Raw genomic sequence first — 23,819 nt, forward strand, 5'->3', positions numbered from 1 at the left:
CCTAGACAATGAATATACTACGGGTATATGTATGCCCGCGGGCCTCTTGCCTAAGCACTCCCWAAGTGCCTTCRCCTTCCCCCCTGGGAACAAATGAAACAGAACAATTACTAACAATTTCACAAACACTCAGAAACACAGGACATCAATGAGGCTCTGTCTGACTGAGCAACAAACTCACACAGAACATATTAAAGCTGCTACCCAGCAACAACTAACACAGTACATACCAAACCAACATGATCTACCCCTCAGCCTTCAATGATCTCACCCTGCCTATCATCTCTCTCTCTCACTCACTCTCCTTCTAATGATTTCTCTCCCTCCAAAAAAGATCTCTTTTCCTGAACAGAACACTGGCTTTTATATTCCTCAGGTGGCAAAGGTAATTAGTGTSAGCTGCTTCTTGACGAGGGGGCGTGGTCAGCTCTCCAATTATCAATTAGCCATGGAGAACTCAGGAAGCTATCTCCTGAAACACACACTCAAATACATACCACAACACAGAAAACTGGGGAACGTAACAGGCATGCATAAGCTATGGACAACAAACACAATTGCATTTTATCAATATTAATTTAAATAGAGATACCGTAAAGAGATGAGGCCCATTGTCATGCCATCCATCCGCCGCCATCACCTCGTGTTTCATGACAATGCACGGCCCCATGTCATAAGGATCTGTACACAATTCCGGGAAGCTGAAAATGTCCTTGTTTTTCCATGGCCTGCATACTCACCAGACATGTCACTCATTGCGAATGTTTGAGATGCTCTAGATCGACGTGTACGACGGCGTGTTTCAGTTCCCGCCAATATCCAGCAACTTGGCATAGCAATTGAAGAGTGGGACAACATTCCACAATCAACAGCCTTATCAACTCTATGTAAAGGAGATGTGTCACGCTGCATGAGGCAAACGGTGGTCACACCAGATACTGACTGGTTTTCTGATCCACACCCCTACTTTCTTTGAAAGGTATCTGTGAAATACATAGATTAGGGCCTAATCAATGTAAATTTACCCCATTTCCTTATATGAACTGTAACTCAGTAAATCTTTGACATTTTTGCATGTTGCATTTATTTTTGTTCAGTATATTATGGACCATGAAAATGGTTATATGGACTGATCTGCAAATAAATTGTTGAGGGTCAACCTGAGCCAAGTGCTCTGAAGATCCATCCAGACATTTATTTTTTAAACAAGTAGAATGATTTATTACAAAATATGTACAGGTCAACATAACTTTCTCTTTTCACAATATGTATAAGAAAAATTCAATTATGAACAAAAACAAGTACAAATATGAACCATTAGTTTAGTGCAGTGGTCACCAACCGGTCGATTGTTATCGGCTGGTCGATCACCAACCATTTTTTTTCTCGCACTGTTGGCAGTAGGTGCACTTGATTCAGCAGCCCTAGCACAGGAAGGACTGTGTTCCCATTTTTAACATTTTCATGTGTCTGAAGGTAGAGCAAATCAAGTGAACCTATAGGCCTGCCACTGACCAATCAGATATCTCAGATCACCATGTCTGCAGTGTCCTTGTGCCTTAGACTGTAAACAGAAGCCTTGAACTCACAGCAAAGTCAATACTGTCAGATTTAAAAACCATGACTAGAGAGACTCAACGAATACAGCAAAGAGCTGCTGTTTTTATAAGTTCATGTTTATAACTTTAAATTATTCAGCCCTGTCAACACTTTTATAGGCCATCATAGAATGCACGTTCCCCCTACTTCCAATCACGCTACAATCAGCACTGCAGCTGCAATGAATGAGTATAGAAAAGCATCCCGATAAGCTTGTGTTATTATTGGCTGCTTCTCTTTAATATTGAGGAATATTTCACTTTCTCTGGTCATAGGAGTAACAACATTCATTTGTGCACGAGGCAGAAATAATGCAGTGCAACTTGACTTTTGCCATCAGCTGGAAGACTGTGTCCCCTTTTCTCAGCAGAGGGCGGGAGAGCGGAGGGATGGCGAGTCAGGTGAGGAAGCCTCAGAGCTGCTCCTTCTCCTCAGATTGACCATCAGATGCAGGCCATCAGTCCAGTATAAATTTTGAGCAAATTATGCTCACTCAGCTGTGCCTCACAAGTAATAAAACAAATGATCTATTACCAGTGTGATTATATACCAAATGGTGTGTGTGATAGATATATTTATTTTCAAAATGGTCTGAGAAGAACATTGCCAGGGTAATTCAAGCAGAACGAATATGCAGTGATAATGTATTGGGGCCTATAGCCTACTGCACTAACTTCATGGCTACATAACTGTTTTTAACTGGTTAATGTTGCGTAGGCTTACATTTTTTAAGTCATGTTTATTTAAAATATGAGCAGTAGATCGACATGCATTTTGACTCAAAGTGATCTTGACTCAGAACAGGTTGGTGTCCACTGGTTTAGTGCAAATCGACAGCTTAAAATTTGTCTGAACTATTCTGTATTGAGTGACATAGAATACAGCTATCCACTGCTATCTTCTATCAATTCCAGTAACATTGCTTTCTATGACAGTGACATCACAACAAAATTGGCAAGAACTTTCAAACACAAAACCTGGTTAACCCGTAAGACCACACATCATTCCAAAACGATTCCATTTACTCTGTGTTCGTGTTGAGGTTGCGACTTTTATTTCTTGTGGTGATTCCAGAGAAGGAGGTGGCAGGAGGTCCTTTTCCGTCAGTGCTTAGCAGAGGAGCCTGAGAAAAGATCATAACACAAGCTCAGTGGTTCAGTGAAAGGAGGAGGACAGCATGGCAGTGTTTACGAACACATGGTTTGAGACTGAACTCACCTGGAGTGTTGTCTGCTCCACTGGACGGTTCCTGAAAGGTTCCTCCTCCACATCACCGTGGTCCGAGGTGGGGGACTTGGAGAGTTTCACTGGATTGATAGTAGCCAAAAGAGCAGGCATGGTGAAACAGGACAAGAAGCGAGCCTTCAGGAGCAGGTAGCCTGGGTTATGGCTGAAGCGCTCTGCCACAAAGCTCCGCACTACAGCTACCTGCTGCTGCTCTTCCTGGCTCTCTTTCTCCTCTGGGGGCAGGAGCTGCATTGCACGAACTGCCAACGTCTTTTTACATTTCAGGAGACCCGATAGGGTATTAAGACTGCTGACAAAGGGGGGTAGGTAGGGCAGAGTGACGTCCAAATCCGGAAGCGCAACTCCTCGCTTGCCGCTCAACCACTCTCTCACTTGTGCCGGGTCCTCCGTGAACATCAGGTTGGGATCAAACTGCATTAGCTCCGGATTGCGGGGTGGAGGGACACTTTTAGGCTGGTTAAGCTGCACGATTCGGAGGCCTCCTCCCTGTGGGAATGAGGCTGGAAGGGAGCCTGGAGGGACGTTGAGGACTAAAGCTTGTGGATGGCCAGTCTGTGGTCTGATGGGAGCCGAGATGACCGTGTTCATGGGAACAGGTGAAACTGCATTGAGCTGAGGACAAGTGGTTGCCACAGTCTGCATGACTGGGTTGGTTATTCTCATGCGTTTCACTGGGTTGGTCATTCTTAGAGCAGTGTTGCTTGTGATGGTAATGGAGGTGGAGAGAGAGTTTAAAACAGATGGGGAGGCAGTTCCCTGTGCTATGGATGAGGCAGGAGATACCATGGGGGCAGATGGGTCTTTAGGCGTAGAGGGAGATGGGCAGACATAGGTCATATTGGGAGAGGCCTGTGTTGCAGCAGCATTTAGTGTTAGAGGGACTTGCTGGTTGATAATAATAGGAGATGGACAAGCAGGTGCAAGAGCATTTCGTGGTAGATTCTGAGGTGTCATCTGGATGCCAATGCCACTGATTGGCACAAGTCCAATGGGCATCAGTACCCAGGCAGTTTGTGGAGGGGACATAACCACGTTAGACTGGACAACTAGGCTCTCTTTGGTACGGGCTTTCTTGCGTTTGGGCGACTCTTCCACAGACTTTTTAGCAATCGCAGCATCCTTGAGGGCCTGTGCTTTCTCAGTAGGTTTACGATTGCGTTTTTTTCCTGAATGATTCTCATTAGCCTCCTCATTCACCCGGTCTATTGTAGTTGAGGATTGGTTGGAAAGGGAAAGGGGAGCAGGGAGTATAGGTTGGTTGGTGGTCGAGGGTATAAGTTGACCAGGTGTTGAGGGTATGGGTAGGCTGGGGGTAGAGGGTCTGAGTTGGGTAAGTGCGGAAGGCATGAGTTGTTGTCTGGAAGTTGGAGTGGAGGGGACCGCAGGATGTGGGATGGACTGTACTACAGGCGGTGCAATGACAAAGGTCTGAGGGATCATCACAAGTTGACTGTTCTGCTGCTTACTGTTCTGCTGCTCGTTTCCCTTCTGGTTTAGCATACTGGCCACTGTTCTGGGACCATGGCGTTGCTTTGGGTTTTTCAATGAAGCTAGAAAAACTAAATAAAAACAGGGGGTATTTACATTAAACTCACATATAAATGTAATATCGATGAAAAGATGTATTAAAAAATAAAAAAATAAATACTGTGCAGTTGACCATCACTGATCTGAGTACTGAGTCTCTTAGCTAATGTATAAGTGATTTTGGGTTGTAAAAAATACACTGAAAGTAACCAGGAAGTGACTGCCCCTCAGCCTTGTAGTTTTTAAATGTTGGTCGTTTTTTTTTTATGGTCTTCAATGCCCAAAGACATAGCGCACTGGTCTTCAAGCACAGAACTTCATAAAAGGCATCTGGTAGAAGAAAATTCCTCTACAAAACACACATCATTTTATATCTTAACTGACATGTTACCCTGTTAACATGAATTTCATGAAACAATCACGAAGTCAATTCAAAACAGAATGGTAAACGATGCGGAAGTGAGGGTATGACATATTCAAGGCCATATACAAATATGATGTTACCCTGTTTCACTTCCCAAGATTTGTTTCCCATGAGTACCACCTGAAACAGATAAATAGACACAATTGTTACAATAAGCCCTGTTCAAATTGATTATAAGTAGAAATGACTTTAGATGCAAAAATGTAAAACCGTATGAAGGTTGTAAAGTATAAGAACTTTTTGTTTATAGTGTAGTAAATTATACTCACTTGGTTGTTACGCATTTTAATGATCTGCTTACAGCCTTCTGCATCTAAACGGAGGACCTGTTTCAGATCACAACATTAGAAAATGAGCCATGCATAATATATTGGTCATACTATCAGGATCGCTGACAACGGCTTCAAAATATGGTATTATAATCAGTTAACCCTTTTCAGATATTGTGGGCTGATGTTATGATGCATTGTGTACCATAATAACTAGTCATGTGCTCTTGATATGCCAATAAAGAACATTTGTAAAACGTGTTCAATCTTTCCTGTACACTACCTTTCAAGAGTTCGGGGTCACTTAGAAATGTCCTTGTTTTTGAGAGAAAAGCAAATTTTTTGTCCATTAAAATAACATCAAATTTATTAGAAATACAGTGTACAGTCGTGGCCAAAAGTTTTGAGAATGACAAATATTAATTTCCAAAGTTTGCTGCTTCAGATATTTTTGTCAGATGTCACTATGGAATACTGAAGTATAATTACAAGCATTTCATAAGTGTCAAAGGATTCTATTGACAATTACATGAAGTTGATGCAAAGAGTCAATATTTGCAGTGTTGACCCTTCTTTTTCAAGACACCTGCAATCTGCCCTGGCATGCTGTCAATTAACTTCTGGGCCACATCCTGACTGATGGCAGCCCATTCTTGCATAATCAATGCTTGGAGTTTGTCAGAATTTGTGGGTTTCTGTTTGTCCACCTGCCTCTTGAGCATTGACCACAAGTTCTCAATGGGATTAAGGTCTGGGGAGTTTCCTGGTCATGGACCCAAAATATCGATGTTTTGTTCCCCCGAGCCACTTAGTTATCACTTTTGCCTTATGGCAAGGTGCTCCATCATGCTGGAAAAGGCATTGTTCGTCACCAAACTGTTCCTGGATGGTTGGGAGAAGTTGCTCTCGGAGGATGTGTTGGTACCATTCATTATTCATGGCTGTGTTCTTAGGCAAAATTGTGAGTGAGCCCACTCCCTTGGCTGAGAAGCAACCCCACACATGAATGGTCTCAGGATGCTTTACTGTTGGCATGACACAGGACTGATGGTAGCGCTCACCTTGTCTTTTCCAGACAAGCTTTTTGAAAATGACTTTACCTCAGTCCTCAGCAGTCCAACCCCTGTACCTTTTGCAGAATATCAGTCTGTCCCTGATGTTTTTCCTGGAGAGAAGTGGCTTCTTTGCTGCCCTTCTTGACACCAGGCCATCCTCCAAAAGTCTTCGCCTCACTGTGAGTGCAGATGCACTCACACCTGCATGCTGCCATTCCTGAGCAAGCGCTGTACTGGTGGTGCCCCGGTCCCGCAGCTGAATCAACATTAGGAGACGGTCCTAGCGCTTGCTGAACTTTCTTGGGCACCCTGAAGACTTCTTCACAACAATTGAACCGCTCTCCTTGAAGTTCTTGATGATCTGATAAAATGGTTGATTTAGGTGCAATCTTACTGGCAGCAATATCCTTGCCTGTAAAGCCCTTTTTGTGCAAAGCAATGATGACGGCACGTGTTTCCTTGCAGATAACCACGGTTGACAGAGGAATGATTGATGATTCCAAGCATCCAGTCTGTTATTTGAACTCAATCAGCATGACAGAGTGACATGATGTCAGCTGGTCCTTTTGTGGCAGGGCTAAAATGCAGTGGAATTGTTTTTGGGGGATTCAGTTCATTTGCATGGCAAAGGGGGACTTTGAAATTAATTGCAATTCATCTGATCACTCTTCATAACATTCTGGAGTATATGCAAATTGCCATCATACAAACTGAGGCAGCAGACTTTGTGAAAATGTATATTTGTGTCATTCTCAAAACTTTTGGCCACGACTGTAGACATTGTTAATGTTGTAAATTACTATTGTAGCTGGAAACCCCAGATTTTTTATGGAATATCTACATAGGCGTAAAGAGGCCTATTATCAGCAACCATCACTCCTGTGTTCCAATGGCACATGGTGTTAGATAATCCAAGTTTATCATTTTAAAATGGCTAATTGATCATTAGAAAACCCTTTTGCAATTATGTTAGCACAGCTGAAAATTGTTGTTCTGATTTAAAAAAGCAATACAACTGGCCTTAGACTAGTTGAGTATCTGGAGCATCAGTATTTGTGGGTTCAATTACAGGCTCAAAATGGACAGAAACAAAGACCTTTCTTCTGAAACTCGTCAGTCTATTCTTTTTCTGAGAAATGAAGGCTATTCCATGCGAGAAATTGCCAAGCAACTGAAGATCTCGTACAACACTGTGTACTACTCCCTTCACAGAACAGCGCAAACTGGCTCTAACCAGAATAGAAAGAGGAGAGGGAGGCCCTAATGCACAACTGAGCAAGAGGACAAGTACATGAGTGTCTAGTTTGAGAAACAGACGCTTCACAAGTCCTCAACTGGCAGCTTCATTAAATAGTACCCGCAAAACACCAATCTCAACATCAACAGTGAAGAGGCAACTCCGGGATGCTGGCCTTCTAGGCAGAGTTCCTCTGTCCAGTGTCTGTGTTCTTTTACCCATCTTAATTGTTAATTTTTTTATTGGCCAGTCTGAGATATGGCTTTTTCTTTGCAACTCTGCCTAGAAGGCCAGCATCCCGGAGTCGCCTCTTCACTGTTGAAGTTGAGACTGGTGTTTTGCGGGTACTATTTAATGAAGCTGCCAGTTGAGGACTTGTGAGGCGTCTTTCTCAAAAACAAGGACATTTCTAAGTGACCCCAAACTGTTGAACGGTAGTGTATGTTACTATACTGGACAGAATATCTGCATAGGCCTACATCAGGGGTTCGCAAACCTTTTTGGCCCATGACCCAATTTGAATATAAAAAAGTGAATGTAATCAGCCAATGTTTACTTTTTAATTCTATTCAGTCTATTACAAATCAGTCTGACACTACTTTTGACAGTACCGTATTTCAATACGAAGGTAGTATGGTGAATGACTGAAATGCATCAGAAAGGTATTGGCAAGTACAGACAATCATCAGGCAAGAATTTTGAATGATATTTTGTGTAGAAAAGAACATCATTGATGTTATTTTTTCCCTCCAGTCTGAGTTAGTGCCTGGTCTGTTCACTCTGTCCTAATGAGTCCTGCTCGGCTTGTGGGTAAATATACACTGAGTGTACAAAAAACACTAAGGACACATTCCTAATATTTTATTTGCACTCCCCCCTTTTTTGCCCTCAGAACAGCCTCAATTCGTCAGGGCATGGACTCTACAATGTGTCGAAAGCATTCCACAGGGATGCTGGCCCATGTTTACTACAATGCTTCCCACAGTTGTGTCAAGTTGGCTGGATGTCCTTTGGGTGGTGGACCATTCTTGATGCACACAGGAAACTGTTGAAGGTTAAAAAAACAGCAGCGTTGCAGTTCTTGACACAAACCGGTGCACTTGGCATCTACCATACCTCGTTCAAAGGCACTTAACTATTTTATCTTGCCCATTCACCCTCTGAATGGCACACATACACAATCCATGTCTCAATTGTCTCAAGGATTAAAAATCCTTCTTTAACCCGTCTTCTCTCCTTCATCTACACTGATTGAAGTGGATTTAACAAGTGACATCAATATGGGATCATCGTTTCCACCTGGCAGGTCTATATCATGGATAGAGCAGCTGTCCTTAATGTTTTGTACATTCAGTGAATGTGTTCCTGAAAGTCGTTCAGTGATATTTTGTAGCTTAAATGGTTCAAAAGATAGAGGCACATTTGTAGGAAGAAAACATTACCCCCCCCCCCCCGTTTATTACAACCACAACCACTGTGACGTAACCCCCGGTTCTATTAACCAAGCACAATATCATTTATTTCACTTCAGAGTTTCTCTCACGACCCTATTTTCAAATCAGGCGATCTCGACCCCTAGTATGGGAAACGCTGGCCTAGGAGCTTGAATCCTTAAGTAAAACCTGACTGGCATAATATGAAATTACATAATTGTGCTCATTCATAGAAAATGTTATATTTGTGGGTTCATTCCCTACCTGCAGAAAGAACAAGAACACTGGGCTATTGGTGAGTCCAATGCTCTCTGCTCTCTCTCGCACCATGTCCGCTAAAAAAAACAAGAGATCGTAGGATCAAGTCAAGTCATCGGTTCAGTCCTGAAACAACAATTATGAAGCCACCAAAATGCAAATTGTCGTTTTCTACAAGTGAGAGAGTAGTTGTGACTTATTGCCTTGACACCTCGTAAAGTACCTTCACGGCGCTTGTTTGAAGAGGGTGGTGGGGGCATAAGCACATTGCCCACCCAGGGAGTGACTGCCAACTGAAGGGAATAGTTGAGAGTGATGCAGGTTTCACTGTTGGCAGAGGACTCCTTTTGTCTTGAGGACTTGTTGGCTGTCCCCTCTTCACCGCTCATAGACCCACTGTTTTTCTGCAGAGACAAATGCATGGGATAGAAAACAGAAGACCTGTATCACAGGCTTCTCAAGGAGAAGACCTCTGTACTAACAAAGCTAAATCTGTGTCATAGATTGAGCTGGATGGGCCATGTAACTAACGTGTCGAGCACACAACTATGACAACATATTTTGTTCACTCCCTTCTAACCTTGATTCAACAGTTTATAATCTACGTATTTGTATGAAATGGTCAGATGCATTGATGGATTGTAATAATAATAAGCAACATATTTTTATTAAAATGTATACAGACAAATGAATAAAAATGTACCCACTGGAAACAACTTTGTTTGGGATAAAAATAAAAAAAGCAATTGAAACACCTGTTTCACCACAAAGAGTGTCACCTTGCGACTTACGTGTTTTCTGGCATTGGTTTTCTTCCAAGCGATCAGGTTTCTCACCTCTCCGTAGCACACCTTCAGCATGGCCAGGTCACTGTTGTAATCCTTTAGAAGGAACACGTACAGAGAATGTCACATGCTACTTTATGTCACAAAGCCGGATCAATGGGTTAGCTTGCTAACTTACCAACATATTCTAAAATAATAATCATATTTCAGAGGTCATAAACAGTGACACTCACTTTAAAATGAGCATGGTGTAATTGACGCCACATGCCAAACCGCTGATTAATGTTAAAACTTCTTAAGGCTGGGGGCAGTATTGAGTAGCTTGGATGAATAAAGTGCCCAGAGTAAACTGCCTGCTACTCGGTCCCAGAAGCTAAGATTGGCATATTATTAGTATATTTGGATATAAAACACTCTGAGGTTTCTAAAACTGTTTGAATTATGTCTGTGAGTATAGCAGGCAAAAACCTGTGAAAAAATCCAACCAGAAAGTTGGAAATCTGAGGTTTGTAGTTTTTCAACTCGTCGCCTATCGAATATACAGTGGGATATTGGTCATATTGCACTTCCTACGGCTTCCACTAGATGTCAACAGTCTTTAGAACCTTGTTTGATGCTTCTACTGTGAAGGAGGGGGGAATGAGGGCTCTTTGAGTCAGGGGCCTGGCAGAGTGCCATGAGCTGACCATGCGCGTTCAAGTGAGAGTTAGCTTGCGTTCCATTGCATTTCTGAAGACAAAGGAATTCTCCGGTTGGAACATTATTGAAGATTTATGATAAAAACATCCTAAAGATTGATTCTATACATCGTTTGACATGTTTCTACGGACTGTAACGGAACTTTTTGACTTTGTCTGCTCGCGCGTCATGAATTTGGATTACTGGGCTAAATGCGCGAACAAAAAGGAGGTATTTGGACATAAATTATGTACTTTATCGAACAACTCAAGCATTTAGTGTGGAACTGGGATTCCTGGGAGTGCATTCTGATGAAGATCAAAGGTAAGTGAATATTTATAATACTATTTCTGACTTTGTTGACTTCACAACATGGCGGATATCTGTATGGCTTGATTTGTTGTCTGTGCGCTGTACTCAGATTATTGTATGGTGTGCTTTTTCGGTAAAGCTTTTTTGGAATCTGACATAGCGGTTGCATTAAGAAGTGTATCTATAATTCCATGCATAATAGTTGTATCTTTTAACAATGTTTATTTTGAGTATTTCTGTAAATTGATGTGGCCCTCTGCAAAATCACCAGATGTTTTGGAACTACTGAACGTAACGCGCCAATGTAAACTCAGATTTTTATATATGAACTTTATCGAACAAAACATACATGTATTGTGTAACATTAAGTCCTATGAGTGTCATCTGATGCAGATCATCAAAGGTTAGTGATTAATTTTATCTCTATTTCTGCTTTTTGTGACTCCTCTCTTTGGCTGGAAAAATGGCTGTGTTTTTCTGTGACTAGGTGCTGACCTAACAATCGTTTGGTGTACTTTCGTAGTAAAGCCTTTTTGAAATAGGACACTGTGGTGGGATTAACAACACGTTTATCTTTAAAATGGTGTAAAATACTTGTTTGAGGAATTTTAATTATGAGATTTCTGTTGTTTTGAATATGGCGTCCTGCACTTTCACTGGCTATTGTCATATCGATCCCGTTAACGGGATCCCAGCCATAAGAAGTTAATTGCCTAGCTTAATGATCCTGTTTAGTGATACACTCTGATTAAGTAAATATTTATGGTTACCAATGCAGATCCAGTGTGCTTTATGATGAGTGCTATTTAGGAACAAAATGACAATAGGGACAGGTGTTGAAAATGTGCATAAGTTAAACACATAATGGTGCAACACACCACATGACTGTTTAGAAATAAATAAATGCCGGTACCTTCTTTGCTAGTATTGGGGGGTTTTGTCCGATGACAGTGGCAGCAGGCTTATCAAAGCGGTCCAGGATGGTGGAACGTACCACTACGACCTTGCGTGCTGCATCCTGGCTGTCCGTCGTTGCCTGCTCTTGCGCTGTGTTCTTGCTGGGCCGTTCAACCATCATGCTCCTCACCTTCCCCAGCCCTTCAAACTCCTTCTCTAGCACGGGGATCCATTGCTCCATGTCTGGTTGGGTGTAGTCTTTGATAATGTCACTTTCCTGATCAGACCAGTGCGGTTCAATGAACTTCTGTTCCTTCTCGTCGTCACTGTCCATAAACTCAATCTCGACGTTCTCCTCCTCGTCGGAGCTTGAGTGCACATCATCGTCTAGCCTCATCAACTGACTCTTGATGCTCCTCACAGCCGCGACCTTTCTCGTTCGCTGCAATGCTCTTTTCCTTCTGTCCCTCTGTCTGGGCTGTTTACAAAAACAAGAGAAGAATTAACTGTGTCCAGTGTCACAGATTGAGTTAAGAGGGACATGAACGCTACATAGTCAACACTGACCTTGTACCCGGTCATTCTCCTCCACTGATGAAGGACCTGGCAGTCAATTCTGTTGGGAATCTCGGCAGCTATCTTAGACCATTTACCTATAAAAAAGGACAAAATGAACTGTTAGATGATTATTATCAAGAAAGACGATGGATTATTTTGATATAGTTTCTGTGCGAGTCAGCTTTCTATAACAATTCCTACGTCCATATTTCTCCACCAATAGTCTGAGCTGTGCCTTTTCCTTCTCGTCAAAGGGCCCCTTCTTCACGTTCCCAACCAGGACGTCCACGTACCTACAGAATAAAACCAAGTTTTTGTTAGTGACCGTATGTTCTAACACTTTTGAGTTAACTAAAATGGGTTGGCCATCAGGGAAATGGTCAGGGAATGTTGTGAAAGTTTAGAGCTAATACATTGGCCATCGATCAGTCCATATTAGTCCTCACCTGTCCCTACACTGGCCATCATTTCTGCCAGGCACATCCTGACGGATTTTCCACCAGTTCCCCACCCCGTGTTTAGCCACTGCTCTCAGTAGCATCTGCAACAACAACCAAAAATCGGAGCACAACTTACATTAACAAATTACTATACATTACGGTTCAAAAGTTTGGGGTCACTTAGAAATGTCTTTGTTTTTGAAAGAAAAAGAACATTCAAATAACATAAAATTGTCCATAAAAATAACATCAAATTGATCAGAAATACAATGTAGACATTGTTAATCTTGTAAATGACTATTGTAGCTGGAAACGTCAGATTTTTTATGGAATATCTACATAGGCGTACAGGGGCCCATTATCAGTTTATCATTTTAAAAAGGCTAATTGATCATTAGAAAACCCTTTTGCAATTATGTTAGCACAGCTGAAAACTGTTGTCCTGATTGAAGAAGCAATAAAACTGGCCTTAGACTAGTTGAGTATCTGGAGCATCAGCATTTGTGAGTTCGATTACAGGCTCAAAATGGCCAGAAACAGAAACTTTCTTCTGAAACTTGTCAGTCTGTTCTTGTTCGGAGAAATGAAGGCAATTCCATGTGAGAAATTGCCAAGAAACTGAAGATCTCGTACAACGCCGTGTACTACTCCCATCACAGAATAGTGCAAACGGGCTCTAACCAGAATAGAAAGAGTGGGAGGCCCTGGTGCACACCTGAGCAAGAGGACAAGTACATTAGTGTCTAGTTTGAGAAACAGACGCTTCACAAGTCCTCAACAGGCAGCTTCATTAAATAGTACCCGCAAAACACCAGTCTCAACGTCAACAGTGAAGAGGCAACGCCGGGATGCTGGCCTTCTAGAAAAAGCCATATCTCAGACTGGCCAATAAAAATAAAAGATTAAGATGGGCAAAAGAACACAGACACACGAAGATTGGAAAAAGGTGTTATGGACAGACAAATCTAAGTTTGAGGTGTTCGGATCACAAAGAAGAACATTCGTGAGACGCAGAAAAACAAAAGATGCTGGAGGAGTGCTTGACGCCATCTGTCAAGCATGGTGGAGGCAATGTGATGGTCTGGGGGTGCTTTAGTGGTGGTAAAGTGGGAGATTTGTACAGGGTAAAAAGGATCTTGAAGAAGGAAGGCTATCACTCCATTTTGCAACGCCATGCCATACCCTGTGGACGGCACTTAAATTGGAGCCAATTTCCTCCTACAACAGGACAATGACCCAAAGCACAGCTCCAAACTATGCAAGAACGACTTAGGGAATTAGCAGTCAGCTGGTATTCTGTCTATAATGGAGTGGCCAGCACAGTCACCGGATCTCAACCCTATTGAGCTGTTGGTGGAGCAGCTTGACCGTATGGTACGTAAGAAGTGCCTATCAAGCCAATCAAACTAGTGGGAGGTGCTTCAGGAAGCATTGGGTGAAATCTCTTCAGATTACCTCAACATATTGACAACTAGAATGCCAAAAGGTCGGCAAGGCTGTAATTGCTGCAAATTGAGGATTCTTTGACAAAAGCAAAGTTATTATTTCAATTTAAAAAAAACATTTATAACCTTGTCAACGTCTTGACTATATTTCCTATTCATTTTGCAACTCATTTCATGTATGTTTTCATGGAAAACAAGGACATTTCTAAGTGACCCCAAACTTTTGAATGGTAGTGTACATATCTCAAAATGTCCTTGTAACAGATTCAATGAATCACATCAATTTCCCAACAAAAAAATCCCCAAACCCTCCTGACCATACCTCATCTTCTTCTTTAGACCAATAGCCTTTTTTGAGGGTGGGGTCCAGAACCTGAGTCCACCGATACATCAGCTGGCATGAATCCCGGCCCTCCATGAAATAGGAGACTGGAGTAAAACAGAAATCACGGAGAAAGCAAGTGAAATTTCCAGAACCCAACACACGATGCACTACAACGACAAGCTACAGTATCTTGTATTGAACAAGCACTTTGTCGAGAGAAACTAGTTAGTAGACTAGAGCAGTGGACAGTAAGTAGTATCTCGAGAGCTTTTCGCCCCACTGGAGCATAACAGTGAAGGGGACATCAATAACAACAACCGTCATCGATGTGCACAAACAATAAAAAATGTTCATGCGTAAAACCCCAGGGTGTACACTGGGTGGCGGGGACTTACTCTGGGTGTACGGGATGAAGTTCCCGATACGCATCTTCTCCACCAGCTCTCGAAGGATCTCGTCCTCCACGCTGCCCCACCTCCTCCTCCTGAAGTCGGTGCAGATGTAGCGCTGGTACGTCTGGAGACACATGAAGGCTGTCCTGTTGGMCTGTGMGSGYSYGYSGGGGGGGGGGGGGGGACGGACATGAGTTCAGAATGTATAACGCTGAATCGTTTACACATTCAAAGAAATGGTTTGTGTTAAGACGTTCGGGGAATTACACTTGATCTACCTAGTACAGAGAAACTTTAACAGATCAGTCAGGCACTTATCTCTAAGCAAAGCCCAATCAATCACTGTGCAAATCAGGACTGGAAATAGCGCCTCTGATAGGAAGGGGTAATGACCATGAGTCATGATTGGCCCATACTATACGCCTGCTCTTACCCCAAGTTTATCAGCAATCTGATCCCAGTTGTGGTGCCCATGTTTTACAGCGACTTTCTTGAGCATCTCAATTTCGTTTTCCTTCCAACTGGCTTTGTTAATGGAGGGATGCAGGTAGTTCTGCCAAAAGCTTTTTATGTGTTCAGCTTCACGGATGCCTTCAAACTGGATAGGAATACGATTTCAGAGTCAACACTTACGCCTTTTAAACAACAGGAAAACTAACGGGGGAGATGACAGAAGTTACTCAACCCACATCAATATTTGAAATCTTTTGCCAATCATGCTCATCATAGCGGCCACCCATCAAGTCATCCTCCTTCAGTGCACTGCAAGGTAAAGCAGATCCGGAAACAGTTATACAGCAATGGTTTGACTCAGGAATGAACATTACAATACATATTGATTAAACAATTCAAATCCATTTAACCGCGTCGTGTACAGTGAGAACAAACTCCAAACAGACCTGTCTGGCAAGATAACCTGACGCATCTTGGAATTAACAGGCTAGATCATTATTTCCCATTAAAGAGTTATGACGGTAATCACCTGATGGCCTGAATGTCCTTTTCAATTTCAGTGATTTGTTTCCGCAGGATTTGCTTTTCCACATTTTCAGCGTTGACCATTTTCTGTGTAAGGTATTCCACCCTATGAGACAAAAGAAACTTTATGTCATTCATGACGGCCATTGGGTTAATAATCATAATCTATTCAACTTCTTTACTTCTTTACAGAAATAATCTCAAAGTGCTTGAAAACACCAAACAAAGAGGAATAAAATACAACAGCTATGATAGGTCTGCACTACTATTTTCAGCCAGAGTAGAACGTTTTCAGTTGTTAAAGCCTCCAGACGGGCCGACACCAATCCTCAATAAGTGTTAACCTACATTTAATACACCCTGTGTAAAAATCTGAAGATTTGCTACATTTTGAAAAGCACAGGAGCGAATAACACATTACCACTTCAAAATCCATCTATACTTTTTTCACATTTTGTTGCTTTACAAAGTAAGATTTAAATTAATTTAATTGTAATTTTGTCAATGATCTACATAAAATACTCTGTCAGTGGAAGAAAAATTATAATATTTTTAAAAGATTAATAAAAACTTAACACACTAATATACCGTGAAGTATTCACCGAGTCAATACACGTTAAAAACACCTTCAGCAAGTGTGCAATATTTGCCGATTATTATTTTCTAAATTCTTCAAGCTCTGTCAAGATGTTGGGGATCATGACTAGATGTACATTTTCCAGTCTTGCTATAGATTTTCAAGCAGATTTAAGTCAAAACTGTAATTTGGCCACTCAGGAACATTCACTGTCTTCTTGGTAAGCAACTCCAGTGTAGGTGTGGCTTTGTGTTGTAGTTTATCGTCCTGCTGAAATGTGAATTCCTCTCCTAGTGTCTGGGGTAAAGCAGACTGAAGCAGGTTTTCCTTTAGGATTTTGCCTTTGCTTAGCTCCATCCCGAAAAACTCCCCAGTCTTTGTTGATGTCAAGCATACCCATACCATGATGCAGCCACCACATTGCCCTAAACATAAGGCTTTGCATTTAGGCCAAAAACTCTACTCCTTTGACATGTTTTTTTCCGCAGTATTACTTTTGTGCCTTGTTAAATACACATTCATGTTTTGGAATATTTTTTTAATTCTGCATATTTTTCTTCTTGTCCTTTAGGTCATTATTTTTGAGTCACTACAATGTTGTTGATCCATCCTCAATTCTCCCATCACAGCCACACTCTGCAGCCTTTTAAAAATCACCTATTGCCTCATGGGTGACATCCCTAAGAAGTGTCCTTCCTGTCCTGAAGCTCAGTTCAGAAGGACGACTGAATCTTGTATGTGTCTGGGTGGTTTAATATATCATCCACAACATCATTATTAACTTGACATATATTAAAATGTTTGATTTGTTATTGTTACCCATCTACCAATCACTGCCGTTCTTTACAAGGCTTTCGAAAATCTCCCTGGTCTTTGTAGTTGAATCTGTGCTTGAAATTCAATAGTTGACTGGGACCTTACAGATGTTGTATTTATGGAGGACAGAGGTAGTCATTCAAAAATTATGTCAACCCCTATTATTTCACACAGAATCCATATAACTTCTGTGATTTAAGCCAAATTTGACTTTTGAACTAATTTAGTCTTGCCTAAAAAAAGTGGGTGATACTTATACAAAAACTATACTTAAAAAAAAAAAAAAAGTTTTTAAATATGCATTTTCTTTTCGCTTTGACACTACGGTGTTTTATGTAGATCAACAACCCCAAAAATTTGCTATTTCAATCCCACTTTAAAACGCAACAAAATGTGAAAAAAGTTAATCGATTCTTCCATAGGCTCAAGTGGGTGTAGACTTTCTATCGGCACTGTACATGATGAATCTAAAAATATATAAAATACTCTTCAGGGGAAAACAACCCTTTACTCTTTACTTACTTGGACAGCTTGGGCTGTATCATGCGTTTCATGCTGTCTTTCATGACAGCATTTATCAGCAGAGTCTTCTGCCACCCTTCCCCTGAAAATACAAAATCGGCAATTTAAAAAGTAATCAAGACGCCACATTCTGATAGTGGTGATGTCACATAACAAGGACGCAAGAAGCACTAAGGTCTAACAATTATTATTTTTGTACTCACATCTTTTCATCTTGACGTCGTCAGTAGGTCCGATCCTTTTACTCATCTTCTCTCTGGCTTCTGGATTAGCAGGTGGGCCCTGTGGGAGTCGGAGAGGTAATGTTAAAACATGGAGATCTACAGTACCAGTCAAAAGTTTGGACACACCTACTCATTCTTGGATTTTCTTTATTTTTACTATTTTCAGACCGGTGGAAATCTATCCTTTGGTCTGATGAGTCCAAATCAGAGATTTTTGGTTCCAACAGCCGTGTGTTTGTGAGATGCAGAGTAGGTGAACGAATGTTCACCGCATGTGTGGCTCCCACCATGTAGCATGGAGGAGGAGGTGTGATGTTATGGGGGTGCTTTGCTGGTGACACTGTCAGTGATTTATTTAGAATTCAAGGCACACTTAACCAGCATGGCTACCACAGCATTGTGCAGCGGTACGCCATCCCATCTGGTTTGCGCTTAGTTCCACTATCATTTGTTTTTCAACAGAAGAATGACCCAACACACCTCCAGGCTGTGTAATGGACATTTGATCAAGAAGGAGAGTGATGGAGTGCTACATCAAATGACCTAGCCTTCACAATCACCGGACTGCGTGCCCAATTGAGATGGTTTGGGATGAGTTTGACCACAGAGTGAAGGAAAAGCATCAAACAAGTGCTCAGCATATGTGGGAACTCCTTCAAGACTGTTGGAAAAGCATTCCAGGTGAAGCTGGTTGAGAGAATGCCAAGAGGGTGCAAAGCTGTCATCAAGGAAAAGGGTGGCTACTTTTAAACAAATCAAAATATATTTTATATTTGAGATTCTACACACTTTTTTTGTTTACAACACGATTCCATATGAGTTATTTCATCGTTTTTATGTCTTCACTATTATTCTACAATGTAGAAAATAGTCAAATAAAGAAATACACTTCAATGAGTAGGTGTGTCCAAACTTTTGACTGGTACTGTACCTTTGACCAAAGCTATATCCGCCTGACCCTGCTCATATTGTACTGAATCTGCAGTCTGATACCTACCAGAAATGTGACTTTATCTTTGAAATAGGGCTTCAGAAAGCTCCCCAAGAAAAGCTTCAGTGTGGGTTGTCCAGATGTGGTAGCCTGGGGAGTTCCTGTGCCAGATAGCTGAGTCATAATCTCTTTCTGTTGGGAAAGACGGACATTATTACATCGCACAGCTTCATTTAACAGATTCCATACGGCACCTTTAAGAAAAGCTGTATGCTTTTAGTTGTTGGCCTCTTACTTGTTGGTGTTGATTGTCTGATAACAGTCGCTCCAGCTCCTCTAATTTCTCTTTCAACACTTCCTGGTAAACAAGGTTCATTTGCAGACATGTATCTGTGTTCTGGGGTAGATCCAGCTCCTCAGCACTGTCCTCTTTGCTCTACCAGACGTGGGAGAAAGGAGAGGGCAGGTATTTTACAGACACCTTACTTTACATACTGTATTATTTACATCATGTGATAAACTGAAAACTGGAGTGGTAGAATAGTGAAAATGATAATCAAAACGAACCGATTCTGTTTCACTTCCTTGGACCTCCTCATCTGTTTCAACACATTATAAAAGAAGTCACACGTGGTAGAAATGCATATTAGCAGGAAAACGTATTCATGAAACAATGCATAACCTGTTTAAAGAACACAAGGCAAGGGCTACCTGACAGAATCTCAGCATTAGATGCATTTGGGCCAAGAGTGCACTCCAACTCTTCAATCTCTCTCTGTATTTGCTCCCGCTCTGCCTCCAGGTTCCCCGGAGGACCCTAGAAGAGCAGGTTAACATTATTTCTCAATTCATCTGAGATAAATCACACAGTACTATTGGTGATGTCAATGAGTCTTACCAAATCTTCTGGTTGAGATGCATTATCGTCTGATCCATCATCTGACAACAGCAAAAAAAAATATATATATATTAAAAGTTAAAGTACATTTAGGAAGCCCTTAGCCAAGCAAACACAGCCAATGAGTTGTGGAGACTAAATTGCATTCTATGATTAGACTAGGGTCCAGTTTTTCAAGGTATCGATATGATTAAAAGCTAGAAATAGAATTAATAGAATGGAAGTACCCATTCAAGTCAATGATTTGTAATTGCTATACATTTAATATTATCCATAGGCGAAACCTAGATCGATAACGTCTGAAAAACTGGGGGTCAGGGTCTCTCTTTGCAAGCTCACTGCAACAATAATGCAGAAGCAACCCCCCGCCCCCTTCCCAAAAAAAGAATGAATAAACATAATCATTTTCTGTGTTTCATAATTTTCCTTCAATTTGCAAGAGGCTGAATGTACTTCACAAGAGAAAGCATCCAAGCGAGCGAAACAGCGCCCCTCTGTCTCTCTACATGGAAGCCATCTATCTGATGCGGTCTGGTCCAAACGAGTATGGCATTGTTGTCGCCCTTAACATTGAAGGCATGGGAAGCCAGTGAGCATCTGGCCTCCCTTGACCAAAAATGTATTACAAAATGTGCCAATCAGCGTTGAGCTAAACTGAGCGAGCTCAACAGTGAATGGTCCTGGCCGACCAAAAAAGTGTCAAGGGAAGCCAGCTTGGATTTGGCATCACTCCTATCAAATCCCATTGAGCGCATACCTCATTGACAGAAAACCATGAATAGTTGCATCATTGTGGTGTTGTGCTCCGGTGGCTAGCTAGCTAGAATTGACCCATTCCTAAATTAGCCATGGAGATAGGGATTTGGACTTGTGGTTTTACTTAATTCGCCGTACTGGCCAATGATTATAATGGCGATTCTGATCCAACCATTAATTCATACATTGTTGTTGCCCTGGCCTTAGAGGGTGGAAGTTCAATCTGTAGAAGGCTAATGTTAACTAGCTAACGTTGCCCATGAATAGAAGTTAGGCTAGTGAGCAAGCATTTTAGCCAGGTAGCCTAGGACAACAAAAAAACATAAGCATGTACTGTATGACAGAGTGATAGACCGTTTCGTCAACATGAAAAAAAGGTCATTGGCATTTCTCTACAAGTAGGGTGAGCCATGTTTTTCGACTTGCACAAACGCACAGAAATCAGAACCATGGACAGCCACATCATATTTAGCTGACATTAATTGGACTAAATAGTCACTGTATTAGACTAAGCAGAGGAGATTTTATGATGTTGAAATTTGCGACTTGCGGTAACTCGGTGGTTCTAAATCAATAGTTGTTTAGTGGTCCGAAGATTTCGTTAACATTAACTTGCTAGGTCATGTAACTGTCAATATGCTGTGTGGACTTCACGGGACAGAGGTTGCTACCGGTTTTGTAATAAACCAAGATGTGGTTGAATTTATTCTGCAACTGTCTTCTTAGTCTCGCCCGGCCTTATATATATATATTGTAACGACCCTGGGTTTATAAGCGTGGATATCGACTCCGCCGCTTGAGAATTATTTTGGGGCACAGTCGATAGCGCGCTGGACTTCGGGCTAGAAGGTTGAGGGTTCGAGACCTGCTCCCTACCTGTTTCATTACTAGATATTGTAATGAAACAGCAGGGAGCAGGTCTCTAACCCTCAACCTTCTAGCCCGAAGTCCAGTGCCCTATCGGCTGTGCTGCAAATGCATGCTCAAGCGGCAGAGTCGATATCTGAGCTTATAAACCCAGGGTCGTTACACTACTCCCTCCTTTCAAAGAGCGCGTCCTCACGCTAGCTTGCGACTCTAAGTCTTACAGGAACGCGCTCACCGCAAGCACACGCACTGTCGTGGAGGCAAGGTCCGATCACTTCTGACACCAATATACTGAAACAGGCAGGGAGCAGGTCTCCAACCCTCAACCTTCTAGCCCGAAGTCCAGCGAACTATCGACTGTGCCACAACAGCATGCTCGAGCGGCAGTCGATATCCGCACTGGACTTCGGGCTAGAAGGTCGAGGGTTCGAGACCTGCTCCCTGCTTGTTTCATTACATTGGTGTATAGATATATATATATCATGGTCGCAAGGATATGAATTAACAGGGTTATAGAGCAAACAACGCAATTATCACAACACATAGGTTGTAATATGGCTTCCCTAATGATTTTACCCACGCACCCTTAACTTACTGCTTTAATATACTTCAGATACCCACCAGATGAACAACTGTCTGAAGATAGTTCAATGGAGTTGCTTTCGGGACCAAGGGTGCGCTCGAGCACCAAAATCTGGCGTTCAACTTTCTCCCTCTGTGCAAGAAGGTCATCCGAGGACATAATGGATGAGACACCTTTTAAAAAAAACAATGTAAAATGAATGATAACAAAACCAGTGATCAATTTATTATAGGACAATATGCATTGAAAATACAGGACGTTACAGTAGCTAGCTGACATTGAAAGGAAGCAGGGGGAGCGTGCTGGAATCCAAACCCATTCGCGAGCAGCAACACAACATTTGCAGGTAGCTAACGTAACTTAGTAACTAGCAAACAACACCTGAACTAAACCCAACGTGCAAAAAAAAGCAACATCCCTCAACTTCAGCATCAGTCAAAAGTGTTCTAATTTAGCTAGCTAGCCAGCCATGCAGTCTTGACCAGGAGCATCTGAAAGCTTGCTAAACGCTTCTTACCAAGACTGTCATCCAAGTTAACAGATGTGTCTTCTTATGTTATACATCAAATATTACGTAGAAACAAATATATTTAACTAGCTAAGTCCCAATGAAATTGTCTGACATTCTATTTCACTTAAGATCTCTACGTGCTACAAACGACACTGCTGGAATATTAACATATTTCCCAGAATGCAACTGTGAAAGAATCAACGTTTATGTTGTTTTTAAAATTATATTATTGTTTATCATGCATAAACAATTTAGACACATATTCATCGAATATTCCTACTCAAATACTATTACTTGATTAAAATAATCAAATATTACGTTGCAATACTAAAATACCCACAATGCAACGCGGGTATCACAGTAAACGTCACAGCCTTGTACAGAGTCGCTCCGTTGTTGAAACCAAAGATTATCGATATACTGACAAGATTACATGTCTCTTCGCTATAACAATGGGAATCGTTGTCCACAAAGAGGCACGGTGGGCTGTCCAGCTCCCGCCTATCCTTTCTTTGGATTGGTGAATACATCTCATTATTGTAATCAGTTTTTGATTATTCGATAACGGTTGTTGACGCCTGTATTCAATGGGAGAGATGCTAGTATGCTACTAGCCTCATACCATGAATACACATAGACAACTCGAATATAAATTGTTTTTCCTCAAAGTTGCCGGGATATCACGTGTCCTAGTTATGTCAGTAAACTCATAACGTAAGCATTACGAAACTTCTATTACTGCAAATAAACCTCAGGTAGCAAATAAGCCATTCATTACTTTGTTGACCAATTCGACTCTCGTTGGCCTCCATGCAAAAACGCTTGGGAGGGTTCTGCCTTGTGGGAGATCTGTCGACGTGCCCTTGAGCAAGGCATTGACCGTAGATGTTTCTGTGTGTCGCTCTGAATGGGAGTCTGTTGGATGACTGGTGTTGTGTAGTTGTTGAGCGACTTCACTGCAAGTATATTGTATGTTTTGGATATTCAATAAAATTAATTAAACTAATGCTTCGGTGGGGGAAACGCTGAAAAAACGCCACCTGCTAGAGGGAGACATATTTTTCCTCAGAGTTGGGCCTCTCTCTTCCTCTCTGTTGCAGCACAAGCTTATCAAAGCCACCACACGATTATGACAAACTGCTGGAGCAGTTCAACCTTATTGGGCACAGGGGGAGGCTAGTGTGTTTTTTCCCTGGTTTACATTCGCACTTTTGCAGGTTTTACTATACCATTTCTTTCATTCTAGCCAAATTCCTCATCTGCTTGCATGCGCC

At 41.7% G+C, this 23,819-nt stretch overlaps 1 protein-coding gene across 1 annotated transcript; it reads right to left on the bottom strand.

Annotated features, from left to right (window-relative positions):
* Nucleotides 1-2,160: 2,160 nt before the first annotated feature.
* Nucleotides 2,161-22,638, bottom strand: LOC111957835 (snRNA-activating protein complex subunit 4). The gene is made up of 25 exons (XM_023978863.2): nucleotides 22,552-22,638; nucleotides 22,073-22,207; nucleotides 19,829-19,869; nucleotides 19,642-19,747; nucleotides 19,498-19,529; nucleotides 19,226-19,366; nucleotides 18,997-19,122; nucleotides 17,979-18,057; nucleotides 17,776-17,857; nucleotides 15,865-15,966; nucleotides 15,572-15,644; nucleotides 15,316-15,480; nucleotides 14,886-15,036; nucleotides 14,488-14,594; nucleotides 12,727-12,821; nucleotides 12,482-12,573; nucleotides 12,290-12,375; nucleotides 11,739-12,200; nucleotides 9,842-9,931; nucleotides 9,274-9,454; nucleotides 9,057-9,127; nucleotides 5,068-5,124; nucleotides 4,879-4,918; nucleotides 2,818-4,406; nucleotides 2,161-2,722 (listed from the first exon to the last, which is right to left on the bottom strand). The coding sequence occupies exons 2-25, from the start codon at nucleotides 22,191-22,193 to the stop codon at nucleotides 2,621-2,623; spliced, it is 4,191 nt and encodes a 1,396-aa protein (XP_023834631.1). The 5' UTR covers nucleotides 22,194-22,207; nucleotides 22,552-22,638; the 3' UTR covers nucleotides 2,161-2,620.
* Between the last annotated feature and the right edge of the window lie 1,181 nt (nucleotides 22,639-23,819).

This window comes from Salvelinus sp. IW2-2015, linkage group LG33 (assembly GCF_002910315.2).
Source record: "Salvelinus sp. IW2-2015 linkage group LG33, ASM291031v2, whole genome shotgun sequence".
NCBI classification, from domain to species: Eukaryota; Metazoa; Chordata; class Actinopteri; order Salmoniformes; family Salmonidae; genus Salvelinus; species Salvelinus sp. IW2-2015.